We start from the raw sequence: 18,524 nt of genomic DNA on the forward strand, positions 1-18,524 counted from the left end.
TTAGCCCTCCTGGGCTCTGACTCGGCCAAACGGAGCCTGACTTAAATTGTAAGCTTCAGAAGAGTCAGAGATCACCTTTCTGTTCAGTAGTGGGGTAGTGCCATGTGCACTCAAGTCCCGATCAATTAGCGGGGCAGCTGGAGGTCAGCAGGGCCAAGGCTTTTGTTTAATATTTTGTTAAAAGTCTGTTTGTGCTACAAACTTCAGGGCAAAGAGGAAAACGGAAAATATGCTGTGTAAGTGCGTATCTGTCTGACACCAGATCTATTTAATTGAGTGCTATAAGAGTTACTGTAAAACCGAGCAGTAAAATCTCCAGCAGCAGCACCTGGAGGACAGCATATTAGTAAGAGACATCTACGGTTTATTCCAGATTGCATAATAAAGAGATCAAAGGAACCATGGCATTGACAGACAAGCGTATCTGACACTGAGGGTTTTTATGGACGGCCTGGCGCTGGTCGGGGGAGCGCTCGGAGGCGCAGGCGTCGCAGCCAGCGCCCAGCAGCCCTCCCGCTGCGCCACGTGGCTGCCGCCTGCTTGGTTTAAGCAGAGCGGAGCAGTGCCCCAGCACGGCTCCGCTCTCTGCGGCGATGCCGTCACGCCGCTGTGCCAGGCGAGACTGAACCTACCGCACAGACGGGGCTTTCGTGGTGGTCCCCAAGCTGGCATCGGTCCCTGCCTCCAGGCAGGTTAGTGGTCAGAGCCGCTCTCTGGCTCAGGACATCAGCTCGTTGTAAAAATGAACACTTCAGTGGTCCTGGCTTTCGACTCAGCAACAGTGAGCCTGAATACGGGGAGTTTGCCCACACTTGAATCGTAAAGATAAGAATTCGGCCGTCGGGTGGATGAACTGTCCTTCAGGCTGGCTCAAATCCTGCCACGTCTAACAGGAAGATTTCTTTTATGGAAGAAAGGTTGAGTTTTCAAACTTAATTTAAAAAGAAAAAGAAAAAAGTGCCCTTTCAAAAACAATCCCAGCTCCGGGAGGATGCCGGCAGCAGGGTCACCTCACCTCGCTGTAACTGCCTGCGGGGCAGCCGTCTGCCTGGGAGCGCTCCTGTGCCCCAGCCCACGCTCCCTTCACACAGCGGAGAAAATGCAGCTTTCAGGACACAACGCAACTGACCTATTTTAGGTACCCACTTCAGGATGAGATGAATCAGCCCCAGCAGCGCCCGTTTCTCTCTGATGACTACAAAGGGAGTGTAGCTAATACACCTCTGGCCAGGTACACCCCCCCCTTCATGCTAAACACAAGCAGAAAGAAATGCACAAAAATTCTCAGAATGCCACTAATTCATAACATTGACACCACATTGCATATGAACCATTTAAGATCTACGGAGCGGAAGAAGCACTGCAATTAGCTTTAATATGAAGCTGTAAAGATTCTGATAACACAACTAAATTAATATCTAAGGAGCAGGTCCCTAGAGTAATTGCACGGTCGTTACAAAGGGAAGTTGCAGAAAATTAGCATTTGCAAGGTTGCAGCAAACGTAAAGATAATTTCTTGATGTAGGCCAGCGCAGGGATCTGAAGGCTCAAAATATCCAAGGTTCAATTAGCACAGCTGCACAACTACAGGCGGGAAAAGCTTGAAGAGAGTGAATGATGAAAGACTCCAGACAAATGAGCAAGACGCCTGTAGTTCAACTTAGGTTCATGTAAGACACATGAAGAGCAGGCTCGGAAATCTTCCAATAGAGTGTTAAAGAAAATACGAGTGAAATACATTCATACTAGATGTTTGCTCACCTGCCTTACGTACGGATAACTGGGCTGTTTAGAAATGACTAACAGGCATGAGAGGAGATGGTAAAAAGTCAAATGCATGCAGCAATGCCTACAGAGGTTACCAGTGTCTGCAAAGGAGAACCATCCCCTTGACTGACTGCATGCCTAGCTGCTGCTCAGCGAGCCCCGCTCTTTGCTCCCAGACACGAGCTGCCAACCAAACCACCCGAGGGAAGAGTCTGCTTGACAAATCAAATCCAGTGTAGTTAATTCACGCAGCTCAGCAAAGCTGCATGAGTGGTGCCTGCAAGCGGTGGGCCCGGGGATGGATGGAGAAGCAGTCAAGCGTGGGCAGTGAGTGACAAACAGCCTTGCTCTGGCGTTCCAAGAGTAGGGAAGAGACACTGGAGTGCCAACGGAGGCCTTGAGGAAGGGCAGATCTTCAAAGCTGCCCTCCCCGTGCCCTGGGAGGATGGATGTCCGAGCAATGTCCCAGCACTCCACAGTGCAAAGCAACAGGACCACGGTCTCACTGTAAAATGCTCAGGTGATAACCTTGCCAAGTGATAACCAGCAGTACATTCTTGAGATTACAAAGTTAAAATATTTTAATAGTGGTATCTCATGCAAAATGAATAAAGGATTCAATGAAAGGATTGAAATGAAAAGCTTAAGTATTCCAGCTGCGCGACTTGGTCTCACGGATGACACTCTCGCTGCCTGAAAGCCTTGTCCCTTAATACCTCCATGGTCAGAGCAATTTATCAGTGTCTGAGCATGACCATCAGCGAGCCCATTAACTGAATCAGTCTGGATGAAATTTAATTGCAAACAAAGACAAAAATGTGTTGTAGTTTAAGGATGGCATTTTCAAATTTGTGTAAAAGGACTGAAGAGAACAAAATCCCATCAGTTCTCAAATTATCTGCATTCTTGGCTTTCGCTAACATGTCTGAAATTCAACATTGTCAGTTTTGCCAGTACTATCAGGACAGAAATTACAATCAAAATATTCATATCTGTTACATATACAGCTGTATCAGCCCTGTACCTATTGTCCATTCCCCTGTAATTCAAGGAGGTGTCATGGCTTGAGATTCAAGAAAACCTACTTTTGTAGCCAAACTAAACTAACAACATGTATGATTTTAAAAAAAACAACCTCTTTTAATACACATAAGAAGAGACAAAGTTTGCATTTTAACATTTTGGAAATAAATCCTACTAACAGCTACTGGTGATCAACTAGTATTTCCTTAATTGGCCCGAGCACTACACCGGACTATACGGTGCTATCAGCAGTAAATATTTATAGCAGATTCCTCTTGGCTACTTCAAAAGTGTGGATAGATAATGGTCGATTTCCTCAAGCACAAACACTGCTGGCTGGAGCTCAAAAGTCAGCTTTTATGATTTCAGCAAAAGTTGGCAACATCCATGCGCAGAAGTTCAATGACAGCATTGGCTCCCAGGCCAGATGGAGCCTGGTGCAGCTATGTGTGACAACCCTTCCCATGCCACTGGAGTGGGTGACACCGAGGTCAGGACAGGACACCGAGAAGGTGGCTGGAAGAGTTTGGGTGTTAGAAGCCAAATGATCATCTGAGCCTTGAATTCTGAGGAGCCTCAGGCTGGCTCTGTCATGTTCATGTAACACATCTGTTCTAACATACTTTAAAAATCTGCTTGTTTTGAAAAACAAGACTCTTCATAACTTTTCCTAACATTTTAAGATGCAAAATAGTATTTAGCTATAAAGTCATCTACCTGAGGAAGATTTTAAAAATCTGACGTAATTATCACTTCCTAAAAATCTCAGGGTTGATTTTCTGAAGAATAACATTGTAAGGGGGTAGCAAGGGTCTTCCATGTCTAAATTCCTATCTACATTTTCATTGCTTAAGCTTCCACAGCTTCTCTTTCCTGATACAGAAGACAGGACAGCTGCAGCCTTGACTTTCCAACAGTTGAGAGAGGCAGTTTTGCTAAAACACAGTATTAATTTAAACCATCATTGTGCACGGTTTCCTGCTTTTGCAAGAGGATTATGTGCTCCCTCCAAAGGCACTGGAGGGTTTGGGTATCGGGGGTGGAAAGGAGTGTTCATTTTATATATTCTCCTGTTTTGCAACTCATCCCATGAGCGGAGAGAGGGTAATTGTATTTATGATACATCTCCAATAGCACATTTTTTACTTTTCAAGACCAGTCTTGGTGTACAGATAAATTACAGCTCCATTATCATAAATGTAGAGAAGAAAGCAGCATGATTTTTACCGTATGAGAGCAAGCCTGTCTTTTTCAGACGGATGATCATCAAGCCACTGCGAGTAGCGGGCAATGGACCACTCAGCCCTCTGATACAGAGAAACACAAACAAATACCAATTACCCATAAATGTGAAAAAGGAAACAAAAGGAAACACACACACCAATTTCAGAAGTAAAGATGACATAAAAGAAGGCCACATGGGGCTCTGCCAATACTGCAGTGTTGCAGAATGAGTTAAGGAATCCGAGACAATTAACAGAAATAGCCCAATACATTATTTGGGAGCTCAGAGGTGATCTCCTACATCAGCTGTTTGCCCAATTCTGACAGGGGTTTGAATCTAGATTTCCTGCATCTTACACAAGCAGGATCCAGGCAATTTGCAGTCTGGGATAAGGCCTCCAATTTCTTCTATGAGCTGACAGAATATTAAGGAATTGAGAGTCTATTAAAATCAGGTTATCATCTTCCTACAATTAATCAAAATATGAAGGCAATGACCATAACACTTTTGCGACAATAAAAACAAAAGCCAACAATTCATATAAAGCATGAGCTTGAACACTTTTTAACTAAAATAACTAGGGCGAACTACAATGTTCATTCCTCCTTAGGACATCTCGAAAGGAAAGACAGGTTGATCTTATTACCTGGAAGGGTGATTTTAACTCTGGTGGTGCTCTTGTAAATAAGAACTGAAGAATAATACTGAATGGAATAACCTCTCCCAGAGCTGGGCTGCTGGCAATATGCTCACTGGTCTGGAACAGCAGCGGTCTGCAAAAATGTAACAATATACTTGTGAAAGGAAGAAAAAGCTTATCTTACGCATTAGAAAAACACCTATATGGTGACAATATTGTGCTAGGATAGAATCATCTAATTTTGTTTCACTAGTCTGCATCTGAGGTTTTCAACACAGGTTCAGTTTGTAAAAATTTACAGAAGTTGCCTATTGTAATTAAACAACCCAGGACTGTAAATTTTATATTTCAGCGAAAACACTTTAAGTAACTACAGAACTCACTGTCATACAGAAGTTGCGCTGAAAGCAACACAAAAAAAGTACAATTTGGCCAACATTTGCATGACAAAGATTGCTAAATCATAGTTATATTTTACATAAAATTTAAAAGAACTTTAAACTATTTCTAATTTGCAGGTGGGTGTTGCCAAAAAACCTCTCAGTTCAGTCAGAACTAACATGAGGTAATAAATTAGTTTTGAAATACAGTTTGGTCATACTGCCGCTTGCTAGTTCCTGCAAATGCAACTCACCTGAATGACCTCAGCTGTCTGTAAGATTTCCCAAGGTCAGAGACTCGCCGACACAGCGGTGCTACTGCTAACTCCATCTATAAAAACAAACATTTTAATTTGAATTAGACTGTCCCGAAATAGAAAACTTGGTATTGAAGTACTTTGCCTTTAAGCAATAATCCAAACTTGCAGACCAAATCACTGACTTCTCACTGGTGGCTGAATTTGAGACAAGAAGCTATCCTTTCCTTCCATACTGCATTGCCCACGCCAAGGCTTTTGCCTTATTCTTGGCAACACAGTGAGCATCCCATGATGAACAATAGTGATAGTCCACAGCTGAGAACAGAAGGGGTCTCCTGAGCTTTCTGAGACTGAAGCTTTGTTTCTTGCAGCAGGTTTATTTTGTTGGTGATGAGTTTCCTGATGAAGCACTTACGTCAATACTCAAAAAACCTGACTGCCGCCTGGGAAGAAAGCAAATCTAGGGAGGTCTCCACAAACCGCTCCTAAAGCAGTAAAAATGCATACCCATTTCAGCTGGGCCAAAGTGATTCCTTCTTGAACACTCCACCCCAAATTCTGGGGCACAAAACCTATGCAGATTAAATAGAAGGCAGCTGGGACCTATTGCCGCAGGTCATATGGAATCACAGGCAAAAGACCGTCAGTAGAAGCATTATTTTCATACTCATTTTCATACTGTTTGGTCTCTGAGTTACAGCAGCCATCTTTAAAAATAAACAATTTTTAAACACTTTCTGTTTTTAAGCACTGGAGTTCACCTGCCTTTTCGAACAAGAGCCAGGCTCCGCTTGGGTTTTTCCATCATTCACAGGACACTAAATTCTGTCACAGGTTCTTCGTTAACAGTGAGGACACAGAAGTGAGAAAAAACAATTTCACTTCCAGATCCCAGACCAAACATGAACGTTACATGGCAAAATTTCAGTTAATATGCACACTAATACCAACACAGCCACTCAAAAAACCCATAGGTAAAGTAATTTTAGCCAGATATGGATTAAGTCTTTATTTCTTGCATTCCTGAAGTGTCAGGAACAGGGGGATGCAAGCTTTATTCTCCACATATGTTTTTTTAAAATCCCCAACTTGAAAGACTACATAATGGTTGGACTCGATGATCTTAAAGGTCCCTTCCAACCTAGAGGATTCTATGATTCTATAATGCACAACTAAGCCAAATTTCAAAGGACAAGAGCTAAAATAAGTAACAAGATCAAAACCACCATACAATGACCTTCCCATTTAAGTAACATTGCTGAACAAGTTTCAAAGTGTTTGTGATAAGACACTATTTACAGTGTAGTGTTTTAATACTATTTTTCTTTCCTGCTGTAGCATCTCCTCAGACAGAGTTGGCTGCTGGGCCACCAGCTTCACCAAGAGCACATAACCATGCCGGGGTTTCAGCATAAACAAGAAAGATGGTCTGGTGAACTATGATGCCATAGTTCATCTAAAACCAGAAGAAACTAAATTAGCAATTAATGCAAACCAAGCCCATATACTTCAGGCACACATCTTAAAAAGCAGGTGGTAGGATGGGAGTCATCTCGCCTACTTCTCAACATCTACAGGTTCTCTTCATACTCAGTGGAGAGAAACAGCCACTCCTGGGGTGTGATGCATCTTCCCCCAAGGCAGACACCTAAAATAGGTCAGGTGGCTCATGTTGTGGGAGTGTCCACCTACATGACACTCAGTTAGACAAAGCTGGGAAAGCCAGAGGGCCTGACCCATGCACCCATGCTTTGTCTGCAGGCAAGGAGAGGAGGACACCTCTGAAAGGTGATGCGGAAAGCCCCACAGAGCTAGCCTACAGGCAGGGCAAAGCTGCTCCCCAAGCCTAGGAAACTTGGAGTACATGGCCCACATCAAGCACTACCTGGCCACTTGATATCTGCATTTTATATTAAGCAGAAAATGGATACAAATCCAGGAAGCAGAAATAAGGACCTTTGTCTTCTGCTTGCAGATGAATGCTCCAGCCCTGGGTAACAGCCCTGGTGCCTGCTGCCCTTCTGGCCCCCAAATCTTCTGCTCTAGGCTATGAACTCACCCCTTCTCTCCCTGCCATGTCCCCCCATAACCCTCGCAGCCTGAGGGCTAGGTCACCTCTCCCACATGCAGACGCAAGGGGTACTGGCTCCTTGGGCTAAAGAGCATGTACAACCCAGCTCTACAGCTCCGGAGCAAGCACGCCATCCACCAGACTGTGCAAAAGGGAAGCCAATGTCCTCACACTTGGGGAGGAGCCATCAGCTGCGGTGCTGTCTGCCGACTTTGCCAGCAGAAGGGAGCAAGGTTGAGTGCACGCTCCCAGGACAGGCAGGTTCTCCCTGGGGGTTTCCGCAAGGAGGTAGTCCAACTCCAAACTGCAATGAATCATAGAATCATAGAACGGTTTAGGTTGGAAGGGATCCTAAAGATCATCGAGTTCCAACCCCCCTGCCCTGGGCAAGGACACCTCCCACCAGACTGGGTTGCTCCAAGCCCTGTCCAGCCTGGCCTTGAACACCTCCAGGGATGGGGCAGCCACAGCTTCTCTGGGCAACCTGGGCCAGGGGCTCACCACCCTCACAGTGAAAAATTTCTTCCTAATATCTAATCTCAATCTGCTCTCCTTTAGTTTGAAGCCATTCCCCCTCAGCCTATCACTACATGCCCTTCTAAAAAGTCCCTCTCCAGCTCTCCTGTAGCCCCTTTAGGCACTAGAAGGGGGTCTAAGGTCTCCCCAGAGCCTTCTCTTCTCCAAGCTGAAAAACCCCACCTCTCTCAGCCTAATCAGTCCTATTGATTAGGATTACCTAATCCAGACAAAGAAATGCCACTGATGTCCCTGTGCTGCTGGATGGGAGAGCTGGTGGGCAGTGAGTTCAACATGTTGTTCCCCCAGATCCCCCGGGACACTTCTGAGCATCTATGGGAGCCAAGAGGCCGCTCTGCTGCACAAGACCAGAAGCAAGTAGCCAAAAAGAGGAGCTAATTAAGTAGGCTTTGCTGCATCATGATACAAGAACCCTACAGACCCTAAAAAAAAAAAAAAAAAAAACGGGAGCAAGACTGATTTCTCCAGAGCTTCTTTTCAGGCATCAGTATTGGCTAGGGGCAGCTGGAAGTAACTGATATCCTGCAGAAGCTGGTGTCCCAGCTCTGGTGGGAGCCGTGGGCTTGTAGCTGTGAAGAACCAGGGAGAAGATAATTCTTTTAGGTGCTTGAGAGAATTAGAAAGCAGGCAACAAACTGCCAGTCTGACTTGCAGAAACAGAGATGCATGGATCAAACTGTACTCATGGGGGGAAAGAAATCCCAGCATAGCAAAATATAATTTTGCTTAATAAGTTTTAAATGATTGTTTCACTCCTGAAACATAATATGATGTAATGAGATGTAAGTGAAACTTTCTACAGCTTAACCAATTCCTTATTAAAATAAATTTAAATGATTTCTCTTGAACATACTTGGCAGCTTCCATAAATCAACATTTTTAGTCTTAAGTACTAAAGAATAAAATTTACTTTGGAAAATTCTGTTACTTCATCTTCAACCTTTATTCACTGTAGGAAATTATTAGTATTGCTAGAACTAGATAGATTTCATGGCAGCAGATGGCTGATTCGTGAAGTACTAGTTGCCAAAGAAAAAAAAAATTGTTTTTAAGCTTTGCAGCATACTATACTATCTCAAATTGACTCATGAAGAGTGGGAACGAGTGAAAACTAATGTGGCAAAAATGTACAGAAACTTTTTTTTAAAATTTACAACACTAGTCTGCTATGTGGCATAACCCAATCTCTCCAATTAGAACTATACTTTGCATAATAACTAAGATGCTTTTCTTCACTTGAATTTTAGCTATTTCTCTGAGCCCAATGATGTAGTGAGATGCTACAGCATCTTTCTGCTGTTACATTCATTTCTTCAGGCCCACTGTGTGGGGTTTTGTGCCTCCGCTGAGCATTGTGCCGGCCGGCACCGCTGGCCTGGGAGAGAGTGCTGAGGAGGAATCAATCATTTGGCTGGAACCGCTGCTGTTTTTAAGGTGCTGGAATTGGGCAGAGGATTGAGCCTACATCACTTCTTGGTTTTGCTACCTGTCATCACCTAAAGCTGCACCAACTGTTGATTCATGTAGCATGTTTATACTGTAGGAGCTTTTGCTCTGATATACAGCTATAGTTCCCAAAGCATTTTGGTGAGCTTTTACAGGACTTTCTGCAATCCAGTATTTGTATCGTGTGTGCAAGGCCTTTCATACAGCCATGTCCTATGGACTTTACATGTGAAAGGGTAAGGAGTACTTTTTGTTTCTTTTCCAAATTTCTCCCCCAGAACTGCAAATTTGAAAATTCAGATATCCAGGTTAAATTCAGTGATAAATCAGGTGTCCAAGCATTAATTTGCAACCACAGAGGCATCATGGACTAATGTGAGATAATCATTGAACACAGGCTCCAAGAGAAGCAGTAGGAAGTGCACATGCCTGCCAAAAAGGAAGGGGCAGCTAGAACAGAAGAAGGCCTAATGACTCTGCCTCGTTTCTTCTAACTTTGTTCAAAACCCACTGCTCTTCCATGATTTATTCATGTTATTTTGCTATGCTTCGCAGAACACAGTGGCAGACTCCTGCCCAACATACGCTTCTCAATGATTCTTGCTCTCTAAGCCCAAAAAGGCTATATTAGCTTTTCTTCTCACATGACCCCTAGCCCATGGCTAGGTGGTCAATTATCAGTTGAACTATTCACTGGCTAGCCATATTGTAAAAAATACATCACATGGCTGGCTTCTCTAATTGGATTATGTTCAGCAATCCAAGGGTGAACTTAATACATAAGATACAGATAATGCATATATAGTGAAAAGCGCTTTGAAAAACCCCATAGTGAAGTTATTGTTTAGTGCCTATTGTGGTATTTTCAAGATCTCTCATTACTAAACAGCTGTTTTTTCAGCTGGAAAATCTTAACATTAAATTTTTAGCAATCACATTTCCTCTTGGACAAGATGAATTCCAAGTTTTTAAATGTTAACTCAAAATGCTTTTTCCTCGCCATTCACCAGGAGAGAATGCTTTAACAAGCAAGAGAGCAGAAGAGCTCCGAAGTATTACGTGAAAGAAGCTGGCCATGAAGGGATGTGGAATTTGCTTTCTCCCCCATGCAGCAATTCCAAAACGGCTGATGTTAAAGTAAATCCTTCAGCTGTAACACCTCCAAAATAATACACCTCAGAAATAATTTCCTCCTTCCAGTAAGACAGTTAGCATTAAACATTAAGGAAATTTGATCTTTAATAGTTTCTGTCCTTATGACTGCAACTGTGATTACAGCATCCTCCTTCTCTCACTTCTCCGTAAGAAACTAGAAAGGAATTTTTTTAGGAAAAATGATAAAAAGCATTTTTACACTTGTATCATCATGTGTGATCAAACAAGCAAATCCGTTTACATTTTTAAAAACCCATGTGCCTAATATTCTTGCCTTTTTAATGCCACATATTGAACCAGAAAACCAGATTCTGACTATAGGCTAACCAGCAGATAGAAACATTTATTCTGCACTAGAATTTAGAATTGTCAACTTCTATAGTAAAAACACTTTTTGAGGAAAATTCAATAAAACCAAATAATTTTGCAGTAATTTATTGATAAAGACTTGAAGAGTTGGTGGTGGTATTAACTATGCCCCATCAAAACTGTTTGAACACAGTACTAAACAATTCCAAAAATCTCAACTACAAACCACATCTAGATAAGAAATATATGAAGGTGTATATATAGAATAGTATTAACTCGAACAGGACCAATAAAAATAGCTCATTCAACGAGGCTGAAAATAATGTCATGACATGAGACAGGGTTCTTGGCACCAACAGTGGCTCCTGCCTTATATGTCACTCCAAACATACACCTGTACTATGAAAAGGTGGGAAATCACGTCATGCTTTCATGCCATGAAACACAGAGATTACTCAGTCTTCACAATTTCTAGACTAGTTTATTTCAATGCAGTTATGATTTGTATTTGCTATTAATAAACAGCTATTTTCCTATATCAGCTTACAAACTTTATGCAGCAGACTACTAATTTCCATGCCAAATATTACTGTAGATTCCTCCTTTCTTCTAAATAAATTTCTCAACTGATCATGCTTGTATTTCATTCTTTGCTGCATTGTCCAGCACTTCCATCGGGTTTTGGGAAAGCTTGAACTACAAGCCACCAATCCCAAAGTGTGCCTAAGTTTAAGTGCTGTAACAACTGTGAATGCCAAGCAAGTTAAAAGGTCTTCTGGAGAAGAACTGGTACTCCCCAGAAACATAAATGTTGAAAAACCATCAGGGCTTGCTGGCTTGCTTGCCTCCAGGAGAACATTTTTTTCAGTCTGACTAGTACTGAATTAAAAAGTGAGCGCTGGTATTACATACATGAATACTGAGTTATAGTCACCTTAAAAATACAAAAACAAATTAAAACAAACTGATCCAGGAATTTATAGGAGTGAACTGAAAAGTAATTGCCTGCATAAAAACTGAGAGCATGAAAAGAGGTGAATTCAGCCCGTAGACTGGAAATATTTCAAACAACAAGAGTCCCAAGGAACAGCACAGTATGTGATAATAACTTTGAAGCACGCAGACATTTTCTATGGCTTAAAATTTTTCTGTGTTCCTATAAGCACTGATCTTCATGAAATTAATTATATTAATCATATTCAGGCATATTTCAAGCCTATCATACCTCTGTTTACAGCTGCCACACTAGCACACACATAGTCTTACTGCTGAAATATCTGTAACGCACAAGATAGCAAAATGCAATACTGACACTGGAAATGGGGGTAAAACAGAGAATTCAACAGAATCACAGCAGTAATTCCTAACTGTGTAAGTAGCTGAGCCTTACTCAAGAAAATTGGCTGTTGTGCACCTCACCGAACCCAGTTCTGAATTAAGAGAACTTGAAGCCTCAGTTTTCCCCCTTCTGTGTCGACACCTGTTGTTTTGAGGCAACTTATCAGTAAAACACATTTTCAGTTCAAGAATTTTCAAATCTGACTCTCAGCCAAAGCTATTCTACTGAGTATAAGGCAGCTGTAAATCTAAGTCTGAGTGCCCTGAAAGAAATGTGCACAGGCGCATGAGATACTCAAAATCTGATGTAACCCAAGATTATTTGACTTACTGCATGTGTGTTTATAACAGAACCTCCAATTAACCAAAGCTTCTGTCCAGGTCTTTTGCTTGCAAGTAACCCCAAAATGGATTTTAGATCTCAAAAGCCAGTTTTAAGCAGGAACACGTAACCCTCTTTGAGTACAGAAAATTTAAAATGACTCAACAAGACAGAGCACAAGTAAAAACAGTTTATAAACAAACCTCCTCCTACACACACAGTGTCTTTCCAGGCAGGTCCTTTCCTTCAGGTTTGGCTTTACTCCAACAATGCAGTGCCTTTCTGTGACTAAAAAAAACCCTGCATGCAACATTTATGGCCATTTGGAAAAGTTTATCCTTCCCATCAGGTCAGCAGCCCAGCTAAATATCTGCTCCCTGCTCTCCTCAGACCAAAGCAGCAGCAACCTCTCCTTCTCTTTGGAGGAATCAAGTCTTTTCCTCAACAAAGCCAGGTGCTATGGGAATAAGAGCATGGAAATGAACAAAGTCCTTTTCAGGATTACAGCCACATTTCGGTGAACATGCCCTGGACTCCTGGACAGGTCAGAGCAACTACAACGTCCCCAGTAGGGCTACCAGGAGCTGGCATCACAGGCATGTGTCCAAAACCCACCAGGTTTTTGGGAGGGGCAGACACACCCCAGAAAACATGGATATAAGGCAGCCTCCCCGTAGAAAATGTTTTCGGTCCTTTTTCTGTTGTCCTGAGCAACAGAATGTAGCGTCCAGGCCATTCTGGACACTACAGCCCCTGTGCCGCCTGGGAGGCACTACGGAGCTCTGTGCAGAGATGCTCAAAGGCACAGAGCGAGCACTGAGGTGGCTGTATGGGGCTGGTTGGACACAGCTAGTTCTTGTCTTAAGCCCATTTTTAAACAAGTCAAAAACACGGTGCAATGTGAAGATGAGAAAAACACAAGGCAGCCCCCAGATGCAGCAACAGTTGAAGGCAGGAGACAAGAATGAATACAAAACCTTCTTTTTTTTTTTTTCTTCCACAGTACAAAAGAAGAGAAATCAGAACATTTATCTTCACATAGTTGTCCATTCAGGAGTTATACTCAGCACAGTGGGGAAGAACATGCAAATCCCCCCACAGTCAGATGAAAATATACCTTCATTTTTCACTTAAAAGGCAGCCCGCGTCAGAATGAGAAAAATAAGCATTTAAAAAAGATAAACGAGTGATATTTTTAGTATTATTATAATAGGTGCCTAGATCAGATGCTCTTTACTGTAGCATTAAGTGAAGATACTTCCCAAATTTATACAACTTACTTTAGTATTGCAGCATAAATTACAAAAAATATCTATATTCCTTCCAGAGGAGGAGTAAAGCGTCCTTTTTTTTTTCTCTCCAATTTAATGCCATTGTCTTCAAAATAGAGAAGGGAGCAGACCCTTCTCACTGAAAGCAATTGAAAACTTCCCTGTAACTTATGTGGTTAAAGGCTGATTTGCTACTTTTGAGTAATGAATAAAAAAACTTTACTCAGGAATATGTAATTCACAGGCAAATGATACAAAGCAACCACAAGGAGGAGCGGAGTGATTCCTCCCTCCCTGCCTTCCTCTCCTACCTTAGTCACCTACCAGCCAAAATCAGCACTTGGTATGCAGACAGCTGGTGTGAACTCCCTTTTCCGCTTGGATAATAATAATCGGGACCCTCAGACCAATCTAGTTGGATGCCTGTATTCTTTGGCAAGTTAATCACACTATTGATGAATTAGATTTCAATATAGTAGATGATGCAGACAGGTAGTTGAAACTAGTATGGCAATTTGTTTTGCGTTTTAGACCAGTGCAAGAGCTAAGTAAAGCTGAGAGGCAGATAAGTCAATCAGGTCATGAAGAGAATCCCACAAAGAAAACTGCCCTTCTGTTACCGAAAGGGCAGTTCTTCCACAGGATATTGGTATTTCTTTAACTTGTCTCCTACACTGCAAGGCAGCTGAGTTAGCGATTAACCACTGTGGGCACTGTGATATATAAAGCGATTAAGAAAGTGACACACCATTCCATTAGAAGAGAGAGAAAGAATGAAGTGAATGAATGGTGACAAATGTTGGATGTACTGAAGAGGTCAGACCAGCGGGATAAAATGTCAAGACACAGCTGAATTTAAATGCAATGGTCACTTGATAGGAAGCTGTCACAGCTCCCTGAATATGCCTTACGGTGATGAGGGATCTTCAACTACTTAGTGGATGCGTTTAGCAGGATAGAGTATCTCATCAGAGGCGCTGTTTAGAACTAGAACGCACTGATCTCTTACAACTGCCTGTTTATACTTTGATGGGGGCAAAAGTATTGATACTTTTCAGCGAACAGAGTGAAGTAACAGTAAAAAGCAGAAATTAGGATTAAGGGTACCTGTGCAAAATCGGCCGCAAGCCGCATCTTCCCACCCTCACCGAGGGGCCTTATTAGACTGGCATTGCGAATGAAAAGTTCAATTGCTCTTTGAGCCATGGCTTCGGTGTTATCAAAGACAAAGTCAAAACACTCAAAATGTCTGAAGTAGTCGCTCATGACTCTTGCTATAAAACCCTGTAGTTCTTTCATGTACAGAGAACAAGGGACATCTGGTTTTCCTGAGCTGGGTAATGATCTGAAAAAAAAAAAGGAAAAGAAAAAAGAAATGGGGACAGCTAAATTCATCTTTAAAACACAACCAAAAAATACTGGATTCTTTTTAATTTTTTTCCCACCCCACGAAGTCATGGCATGAATTGTAGAGTCTCATTTCTACTCACAATAAAGAACGTGTAGTTCTCTCTGAAACTGTAGTCAAAAAACATCTCTTTATCAGTCATTCCCAACCTAACAAGATAAAGGAAATTACCCCACTCCTACCCAACTGGCGGAGCCTCCATCAGTTTGGAGCCTAAACCTCAAATCCAGCCCCTAAATTTAAATGTCCCAGTTGTTGATTTGAAACTCTAATAATGGATCAGAAAATACAAGCATGTGCCACAGGATTACTAGTTTAGCCTATCCCAAACCTCTTTGTTGTATAGAATTAGTTTCCTAGATTCCTCCAAAGCCAGGATTATAAAGTCAACCTAATTATCACAGAAGCAGCACAGAAGCTACAGGACACAGAAACCTTTCTCTTTCTTTGAATCACAGTCAAGCAAAAGAGCTCTTCCAAACTCAGGAGCCTGAGCATACAGGCTATCTAACAAAACTTAGCCTTTGGCTGGAATCAGTTTATCCACCTAGAGAGGTATTTTGCTAGTGGTGGCAAAAGAAAGATGGAGAGGGTAAAATATTGTTTTAAAAAAAAAAGTCAAAAGGAAAATTTAAAACACTTCTGAAAAGATACTGTTTTCAGTGAATTTCCAAGACAGAAAATAGGACATCTGATGATGACAGAAGCAATGTCAAAACAGAGATCTCAACCAAAATAATGCTCAAGAAGGAAGTCTCAATTATAGATAGGACTCGATCTTTGCAGATAAAGAATACTGGAAATTTTAATTAAAATGCTCTGGGAGAACAGCATAATACACTAAATCTGCGCTTTCAATAAAAAAGATTTTTTGAACCATTTCGTATTCAATAACACTTTAGAAATTTTTCTGTGTAATTTTGATTCAGAGGTTATATGCTTTATTTTGGGAAACAAGAATATTGACAGTTCTGAAGACTGTCCACAAAAACTAAGTTTTGAAAGCAAAAGGAGTTTTTTAAGCACAAAAATGGCCTCTGCTTGGCTTTATTTTTCTATTTAAAATGAATTTTACTCAAAAGATATGCAAAAAAAAAGGGGGGCAGAGAAGACAGATGCTACCTGATTAATTTTTTTTTCAATAGATAGATGTAATTTTGCTTTCTGTGTTCATTGACCATAAAGCATTGCCTTCCCCTCAACAAAGAAGAGCTCTTGCTCCAAGGACATTGTGGCAATAACAATCTATTATGTATATGCAGGACACCTTACTAAAGCAATAGTGAATTTAAAAAATATTTCTAGTTACCCAGAAAAATCTTCCTGGTGCATAGTGATGATAATAGCTTCTACTGAATCTCCTACAGAGTTCAGTAATGGTTGAACAGCACTACCCATCAGATCATGAACTGCCTAAAATAGAATAAGAAAAAGGCAGAAGTAAGGAAACAGAAACTAGAAGCATTTGCATTTTGACACCTCAAAAACACCTTGACAAACAGTTCATTTCAACAGTGCTTTTTATTATTCTGCATTAGAAACTGGTAAACAGAGGGATAAAAGCCTAAGATAACATTTCTCTTTAATTGATTTTACCAGTAAAGTTCAGAAATAAAGCCATTTACTACTTCTATGCAAAGCCTTCCTTCAAAAAGGTGCAGAGCGCACGCTTCGTTCATTCCCCAGACACACCAGCTGCCCTTCATTCCTCCGCACACAACCCCTCCCAGACGAGTGCACAGCAGGACGGATGTGGAGAGCTGTCAACCACAGAGGGCTGCACCGCCATCCACACAGTCCCCCAGAAAAGCACCAGGTAGCATAAAAATCATAATTTTGTGTGTGTGTGAGGGGGGCTAAGGGGGTGAATGAAGGATCCAGTTATTGTTGTGTGAATGCTGCAGCAAAAGACGTTTATTTTCACAGTCAGCTGACATCTGGGTTCCGACCATTATGAGAATATTCTTGAATATAAATGCTACTCAAGCAGTGATTTGGCACATACAACACACAGTAGCTGCAGGTACAACAACATATACATTTCAGAATAATTGGATACCTTTGACTAACATATACTGACACAAAATAATACCTGGGAAAATAAGTGCCCATTTTAAGTGTAACAAACAAAGCAAAGCACAGCCCTATCCCTATCCCAGCCCAGCATATGGACATTCAATTACCTTTAAGGCAGTTGTGACTGTTTGCTCAGCGGCTGCCGGAAACGAGCTCTGATTGGTAATGACCTAAAAATTTTAAAGTAATTTTTACTAGTCAACATTCAACAAAATATTAGAATCCATAATATTTAATTTAATTTAAAAATATACTGAGTTAGTAATGAGTTGTTTACATAGGTACAGATAACTATCAAATGTGTTTTATACAGACAGAATTTTCAATGTACCAGTATCAGTCCTTAGCTCTCAAATTTCCTATGGACTCTACTTCTGCCTTGGCAAAGAAATGATTCAGTTGAGCTCAACTGAAATTTAGCTGAAGGGTTAACAGAATCAGGATAAAAATAAGTGGTGTGTTCTCCTGCTGCTAAGTATAGAATTTATGGAGAACTATACAAGCAGCTCTACAGCAAATATTTGAAAGAATGGTTGTTCTTTCTCAGTATTATGACTATTGTAATAGTACATGTTAAATAGCTGTTTATGTACAGCTACAATGATATGAGATTTGAAAGTCAAGGAAAGATCTGACGGAATATTCTACCAATTTCCTTACAGTTATGAACATGCTATACAATAGTATTTTAAGCCAGATAAGTACTGAACTCAAAGACTGAATCATATCAGATCTCCCTCCAACACTAAGGCACATGAGGTTCATTACTAAATACATCAGAGAAAGCAGACTTAAAAGTTGATCTACCATCTGTTTGCAAAATCCAAGCAAATTTTATAGGCTTTTTAGCATTTTTTAACATTCTTTAAACATATCCAGAGTCAGGAGTACTCATGATCTTCTTTCTAATCAGGCTAGGATTTAAACACGATTAACTACAACTAGCACTGTATCTGTTTGTTTTAGTTTAAAGAGACTGTATAACCACTGGCATCACTAAGCCAGTAAATTCAAATTATTCTTAACTGTGCTCAGTTCTGAAAACATTTCCAAGCCACAGCAACAATGCACGGAGGTATTTGTGAGGTGTTGCTTTTCCTGATTTCACCCTTTTCAGTTTGGCCACAATCATGGGAAAGAAGTGAGGGAGAGATGTTATTATTCTCTATAGACACATCTTTCAATCCTCTTCTAATATTGACAATTTGTCACATAGCGGTGCTTACAAGGGCCAGCCAAGTCTCAGAGAGTTGCGCAAATGCATAGCAAGGTGCAGCTCTTAACCCAACATTAAGC

At 41.3% G+C, this 18,524-nt stretch overlaps 1 protein-coding gene across 1 annotated transcript in view; it reads right to left on the reverse strand.

The window, feature by feature from the left end:
* COG5 (component of oligomeric golgi complex 5) overlaps positions 1 to 18,524 on the reverse strand; it is a 193,353-nt gene that overhangs the window by 7,261 nt on the left and 167,568 nt on the right. The window contains exons 16-21 of the mRNA XM_009890860.1: positions 17,336 to 17,398; positions 16,462 to 16,565; positions 14,852 to 15,089; positions 5,290 to 5,366; positions 4,662 to 4,788; positions 4,018 to 4,097 (exon numbers count right to left, since the gene is read on the reverse strand). Of these exons, the coding sequence (XP_009889162.1) occupies positions 4,018 to 4,097; positions 4,662 to 4,788; positions 5,290 to 5,366; positions 14,852 to 15,089; positions 16,462 to 16,565; positions 17,336 to 17,398 (689 nt within the window). The remainder of the gene's footprint in view (positions 1 to 4,017; positions 4,098 to 4,661; positions 4,789 to 5,289; positions 5,367 to 14,851; positions 15,090 to 16,461; positions 16,566 to 17,335; positions 17,399 to 18,524) is intronic.

This window comes from Charadrius vociferus, unplaced genomic scaffold, assembly GCF_000708025.1.
Source record: "Charadrius vociferus isolate BGI_N301 unplaced genomic scaffold, ASM70802v2 scaffold958, whole genome shotgun sequence".
Taxonomy (NCBI): Eukaryota; Metazoa; Chordata; class Aves; order Charadriiformes; family Charadriidae; genus Charadrius; species Charadrius vociferus.